Source organism: Tachypleus tridentatus, unplaced genomic scaffold, assembly GCF_004210375.1.
Source record: "Tachypleus tridentatus isolate NWPU-2018 unplaced genomic scaffold, ASM421037v1 Hic_cluster_2, whole genome shotgun sequence".
Classification (NCBI taxonomy): Eukaryota; Metazoa; Arthropoda; class Merostomata; order Xiphosura; family Limulidae; genus Tachypleus; species Tachypleus tridentatus.
This window is the reverse complement of record NW_027467782.1, coordinates 32,476,712-32,483,993: the sequence shown is the minus strand read 5'-3', so window position 1 is coordinate 32,483,993 and position 7,282 is coordinate 32,476,712. Positions and strand designations below refer to the sequence as shown.

Below are 7,282 nucleotides of genomic sequence, written 5' to 3'. Positions count from 1 at the left end.
TAAAACACTTTTCTAAAAATAATTCAGTGTAAATGCATTACATGTAGTTTAAAAGACAGCAGAGTATAAAAAATACATGTGAATATCAAAAATGTAAAAGATCTTGGTAGAACATTGTTTGAAATTGAAAGTTTAAAATGTCAACTTTATGCTTGTTTCAAATATTCTCATTTAAAGTCCCCGCCTGGCTGCCAGGTGGTTAAGGCTTCGACTCGTAATTATAATGTGATGGTCAATCCCATTATTTGTTCGTAAAAGAGTAGCCCAAGGGTTTGTAGTGGGTGGTGATGACTAGCTGCCTTCCCTCTAGTTGTATACTGCTAAATTAGGGACAACTAGTGCAGATAGCCCTCGTGTAGCTTTGTGTGAAATTTAAAACAAAGCAAATAATTTAAAGTTCATTACATTTATTTTATCCCTTTTTTAAAAAAACAAACAAACAAGTTAGATGTTCCAATGCCTAAGTTGTGGTTTTATTATCCCCTTCAAAAATAATGTAAATTGAACTTCAGAAGGAATATTACAGTAGTTTTTCATCAGTTCTGGTTCTTTTTCTAAGGGCATGTGTTTGAACTTTGTTTCTTACGAGTTATGAAAATTTATTACTTAGTTTTTTACTGATGTGTTTTTCTAAATGCTTCTGTGATGTACACTGTAACAGGTAAACGAACCATGTGTTTCGTTTTGGAAGAGACGAAAGTACCGTGTACCATATTTTCCTGGTCTGTGGTGTTACTACTTGTGAGTATTTATTTATGAATTAATTTGAGTATGTAGGTGTGTACACTAGAGCTATGTGAACATTTAAGATTTCAGATTTAAAGAAGAACCAATTTTGAGAACAGTGAACTTTAGAAACAGGTTCAGTAGGTAATGAAGACTATTTGACACAGTGATGGTGTTTGGTATTCAGTGGGAATGAGAAATTTATCTGTATACAGGAATATATGTGTATGTGAACTTTATTATTAAAATTATTAATTTGGGAAGGGGTGTATGGATCATCAGAAAAGTTGAATCAAAATATAAAAATTGTCATTTCAAGCTGACAACTCGGGACTCTTAAAAAGTAAACAAACTATTTTGTCCCCACTAAAATTGATAAGTACTGTAGGCATGGAGTTAATAGAGAGATTTATAATAATCTTAAGAAAATAATACAGACATTACTTGCAGCTGTATTTATTTACTTTGTTAGAGCCTTTGGCTATAGGCTTGACAATACAGTCTCTGCATTTTGATTCATGTTGTTTCTTTATTTTTCTGACAATCTAGAATGAGTTTTAATTATATTGTTACTTAAGATGTTTTTTTTTAATATTCATTAATAGAGAATACATTCTAAACTTCACAAGTGCATGTGAATTCAATTGAATGTTACATAATTTTTGACAGTTTACTGTTGCTTGTGCTTTATGTTCCACTTATCCACCACATATTAAAAATAAATGACACATATTCAAGATAAAATAAACATATTTACTGGTATACACCTGTAACATACAAACTGTAAAATTGTTCTCAAAGGACCATTGTGAAGGCAAAGATTGTATGATCACAAATTTAATGAGTAGCTTCCATCAGCTTGAACTATTATATAACAAAAGATGAACAGTAACAAAGGAATCTCATCAGAATGGAATAATGTTTCTTTTAAAAAAATACAACAAAGTTTAGTGCAACATAAACATACACAGTCACATGCTTACTTTGATAGGTTTACATAACAATATGTTTGTTCTTCAACAACCTGCTGTGTACAAGTGTTTGTTAGAAAAGGCAACACAAATAATTCTCTCAGTGGCACACTTTGCTAAATTGCTAATTATCAATAACTTTACTACCACTACCTGTTTAAAATTGCAATAGCTATATGAAAGAGTAATATATGCAGTGGTAATAAATACTGAATATGTACTTGTGACTTTTGCTAAGTACAAAAAACAGTAGAAAGAATTACCGATGTGATATTGAATAGTAGCATCTGTTATGGTAATCATCCAGTGTCAAACAGCTGTTGAAATGTTGCCAAGGAAATAAATTTGAGTAATGATGAACAACAGTGGCTTGAATAACAATATCCATCATCAGAATCGCCTAATTTTGTTGTATCTGTTTCCAATAAAAACACTAGAAAATGCACAAGCTGTAGTTTCCAACTAATGCACATACTAGTAAAACACTGGATTTTTTGATGGCTAAAATGAAGGACTCAGAAAATTTCACAGCATGACATAATTAAGGATGGGAAGTAAGTTCAAAAGTACTGTCAGTTTCTTGCAGAAATCTCAGTGGAGTCCTGTAACAAAATAAATATCATTTGAAATAATTTTATAGTGGAATCAAAATGATTAATTGTGGCTTGAGTTAAGCTGTCAGCAATAGATCTACAGTTTTGTTTGCTTACATTTTTTTTGTGATCTCTATTTGTGGATTTTAAATACCTAGTTTTTAATTATCTGCTATGTTGACTTTTTTTTAGTGCACAACAATGAGAAAATATGTGTTTAGAGTGAGACACGACCCCCACTAGGCACGTATAAAATTATTCCAGTAGGAAAACAGCCCTTTCAAATAAAACAAGTGTGTTTAAAACGTCTCTTTAAATAAAGATTTGTGTCTTTTGAAGTAATTATTTATCAAGGTTTTGTGACTTGTTTAACGTGAGTCCAATATGAAAGCAGTCACTGAACAACGTTGTATCTGTTATGCACTTATAACCACGTAAAGCATCTTTCACTGAAAATTAACTGATTTTAAGTGAGCATTCCATACAGCATATCTTTCTATGTTGTGGTTGAAAATGCTCAGTCAATTTTGCTGTAGTTTTGTGTAACAATAACATGAATAAAAATAACACGATTAAGTAAGGAAATTTTAACTTTGTCTCAACAATCATGTATTTTGCTTATTATCAATCTTTTGGTGGTCCAGTCTATTTACAAGAAAAGTTTTCAGTGGTGTTTCAAGAATGAGTCTACTTTTAAAGGTTTTTTCCCAAATGATCAGAGATTACTCAAAGGCTTAAAGAGACATCCCAGTACCACAGGTGGTACTGTTTTAGAGTAAGGCTGCATTCTTAAATTAAGATGACTTATAACTTCATGGTCATTGATTTTGGTTCTATGTTTAAAGAAAAATTGTTTTAAAAGATGCATTTTGTAAACTTGGGAGGATTTTTTATTATTTTCAGTGAATCCAGTTTCCAATTTTTTGCAGTATGGTATACAAAACAGTTATTTCTCATAATTGTCTCCACGGATAGGTGTACTGTATTTCAAGATGGCTGGTATGGATATTAAAACTCTTATTAAAATAAATTAGAAAACAATGTTTCACCTTCTTAGGAATCTCAGGCCTTCAGGTTAAGAAAAAGTTTTAATACCCATACCAGCCATCTTGAGATACATTTTTACTTGATGTGGGTTCCTCATCATCATGAAAGAGATATAGTTTTTCTGTTGCTTCACCTTCTTCCAAACTCTTTTCAGTCGATTGCCATACCTACATATCTTGGCAGATTATCTTGAAACTTGGTAGGGTCATACTTTGATCCAGTATGTCCAGTAAGTATTTTCATTTTTTTATTTAGGCTTTTTTAAGGGGTCAGATGCCAAACAACCCAAAATATATATTTTGGGCTCTTGCGTGGTTATATTTACAGCAGTCTGGAAGTCAACTGGCACAAATGTAAATATTCATGAGCTCAATGCAATGACAAACAAAAATAGCTAGATTTGCCCATTTTGAATCTTTTTTTTTTTTTTTTTTTTTTTTTTTGGGGTGGAGGCAGGAAGAGATCTGAAAAAAGCACAATTTAGAGATATTTGTTGATCATTTACTCAGCCATATTTTGACCAATTTACATGGTAGCTGGTAGAAAGATATTTTTGTACAGGTCCCAAACATTGACAAACAAAAAATTATGAAATTGCCCATTTTAGTAATTATAAAATGGGTTAAGATGCCACAGAAAAGCATAACTTTAGAGTTGTTTGATCAGTTGCAGATTTCATGGTTTTTGTTTTATCATATCCTGCAAAACAATTTGCTGCCTAGAAAATCTAGGCAAAGACTTAGTGAACCACTCCATAAAAGGACAAATAACCTCCAACTGTGTGAAGAAATCTGGACTTTAACTGCCAGACTCCAGTTATAGTTTGCTACAGCAAAGTGTTTTTTTTTAAGTTCCCTAAAACTATTTTAAATTTACATACATATTCTGTGTTACAGTAGGTCTTGATGCAGTGATTCTTTATAGAATTAAATTATGTTTTGTTCTTTAGATAACAATAGCTATTGCTGCTGTGGTTGGTGTGATTGTTTACAGAATATCCATTCAAACTGTTCTGTACTTCACATTGAGTGACAATCAGACACTAACCAGCATGGTATCTCTTACTACCTCTGTGACAGCTGCACTGTTGAACCTTGTATGCATCATGACCTTTAACCTGGTAGGTCACTTAAATGAGAAACATTAGGGATATGAAATTCACCTATTTCTAGTTGTGTAAAATGTACTTTTATGGCTTTATTGAAGATGATATGGATCAAATACCTGCTTATAGTGATATGTGTATATAAGAGTGTGTGTGTATATATGTATATATATGTATCAAGTACCTGTTTAAAGTGTATCAACGTGTGTGTATATATGTATATAGTTGTATGTAAGCATATTAGTTTTGTTGTTTATTTATTTTTTACTTTGATTTCTTAATGACTAAAAGGAAATGTTATATGTAATTACTTGTAATTTTTTAAGGTCGTTTCTTGTTTTCTTTTCAGCTGTAAATAATGTAATTTTTTTTTTTCATGTTTGTATTTTCAAGAATGAAATTAATATAGCTTGAATTTTTTATGAATGCACCAAAATAACCATAAGAAAATCTTTATATTTTGCGTGCCAGAGAGATTATTAAAATAATGACAAACCCTCAGTATTTAAGTTCAGATGCAAGTAACACTACTATATATTTGTTTTGTAAGATCTTCAGTAGTACTTTTCAGTTTTGGCCATTTCAGCCATGGGGGCATTATAATATGACAGTCAATCCACACTATTCATTGGTAAAAGAGTAGCCTCAGGTGTGGCTGTGAATGGTGATGACTAACTGCCTTCCCTCTAGTCTTATGCTGCTAAATTAAGGACGTCAAGTGCAGATAGCCTTTGTGTAACTTTGTGCAAACTTCAAAACAAACCAAACCAAATAACTTTTCAGTTTTTTTATAAACACACCCATCATCATTGAGTGGTCAAATACTAGGCACAGGAATTAGTGTACGTTGATCATGCATTTGTTCTTTTACCTTTGGGCTGGGCATGTATAAATTTGAATTAGAAAAACTTGATTTAAACTCCAAAAATTACAAGCCAGAGTAAAAAAAAACAAAAGAGAAAGAACACTTAACCAGGGATAAAATTACCATATTCATATCACACTGATATCTGAAACATTTTGGTATTGTTTCATTATTTGTATGCTAGGCCTAGTGGTCAGTGTTCTGAACTCTGAACCTGGGGGTTTATGGTTCTAATCCTGTTGCAGCAAAAATGCCCTTCAACCTTGAGATTATGTGAATGTTGTAAAAGTGATTGTCAAATCCTGTTATTTGATTAGAGTAACCAAAGAATTGGCAATAGGTGCCATTTCATAGTCTTATCAGTTTAAAGTTAGGGATGGCTAGTGTAGATGTTCTTTCTGAAACAACTGACTAACTATTAACCTTTTCTAGATTTATAGAAGAATAGCCACCTTCCTCACTGAATTGGGTGAGTTTTACTTGTTTCTAATATTGGCAATTCCAAATGAACATAGGTTATTTTGTATGTTTTGTTCATCATTTTGAATAACAAAATTTAACCAGAATCTGACTGCAAAAGTTCTTATCCATATTTATTTTAGTGCTAGATAAATACTGTTGCAGTCACACAAAGTTTATCAGAATAATTTATACATCTTGAAAAACATATACATTTTATTGGTGAATAAATCCAAATTATGCACACTTTTCAAAATAGAACTTATTTCTTTAAAAAATTAATTTATGCCACATTATGCATGTTATCTGAATTTTTAATTAACTTTTCTGTTTGTACAGAATGTATTAAAATAACATTAGAAAGTAATTATGTAAAAGTATATTGAACATCACTAACAGCACACTTTATCACTTTACCAGTCTTAGTTTTATTATTGATCATGTCTGAGTGTTTTGTTAAATAAACTAGTGGGTCAGTGTGAAACACAGTAAAGTATATTTAGTTGCAATACCATATAGTCTTGTGATCAAAGCAGTGAAAACTGTTCACATTGCTAACATATATATGCAGAAATACATGAAAAATTGTATAGTATTTATATAAATATATTTATGATAATTTTAAGGTTAGATGATTATTTGTAACTTTTAATTTGGTATTATGTATTTGATTTGATGACAGTTCATGATGAAGAACAGTAAATATCATATACAGTGTACAGGGATACTGAAAAGGAAAACTTGTAAATACACATTTTAGAGGCAAGCACAATATGCAAGCAGTGCCATGGATATAGTATTTTTAGTCTTTACATAAACATCAACATGTTAATATGTAACTCAGATTGTCATCCTTTCTTGATTAGAAATACTTTTCCAGTGTGTTTTATATTTAGCATACAACAGACTTGTACATTCTACTAACAACTTGCAACATCTTGTGTAGATATCCATAATAAATTCAGAAATATAGTGAACATTCCATCTGTAATATGGCATTTGTCCAATAAACCGACCCCATGCATTTTATATTAAGGATATATGTGTGTTTCAACATAATTTTTTATAAACTTGTGTATGAAGGCTACTAATAAAATAAATTTTAAAATATGGAATTTTATTTTGAGATAAAATCATGTTACAATAAACAATAAAACATCTCTTGTTAATGCAGTCAATTGATGTAGAGATATTACATAAATTGGCTTCAGTACTGCATGTTATATATTTTAAAATTGTCAAAGATTACTAAAAATGTGTATAAAAATTACCATAAAAAGATATTTCCACTGTAAAACTAGAATGTAAAGCTCTTTTTTCTGTTACAGTATGGAATGAAGTCAATCATTTTGATTTAAAATTAACTTGTGTTTCCTAATGATTTGGCTTGAGAAGTAGTTCGTGTTTGCTAATTCATGGAAACTAGTGTATCTAGACCACAACTGTCTTGATCAACAGTCATTGGTATCCTACTTCTGACAACAACAACAAAAAAATGGTGGAGGCTAAGATAAGG

The 7,282-nt window shown here is 30.9% G+C and overlaps 1 protein-coding gene across 1 annotated transcript; it reads left to right on the top strand.

Moving 5' to 3' along the window:
* Window positions 1-657: 657 nt before the first annotated feature.
* On the top strand, window positions 658-5,892 carry LOC143242146 (uncharacterized). Its single transcript, XM_076485465.1, has 3 exons — window positions 658-741; window positions 4,287-4,457; window positions 5,740-5,892. The coding sequence occupies exons 1-3, from the start codon at window positions 673-675 to the stop codon at window positions 5,851-5,853; spliced, it is 354 nt and encodes a 117-aa protein (XP_076341580.1). The 5' UTR covers window positions 658-672; the 3' UTR covers window positions 5,854-5,892.
* The last annotated feature ends 1,390 nt before the right edge of the window (window positions 5,893-7,282 follow it).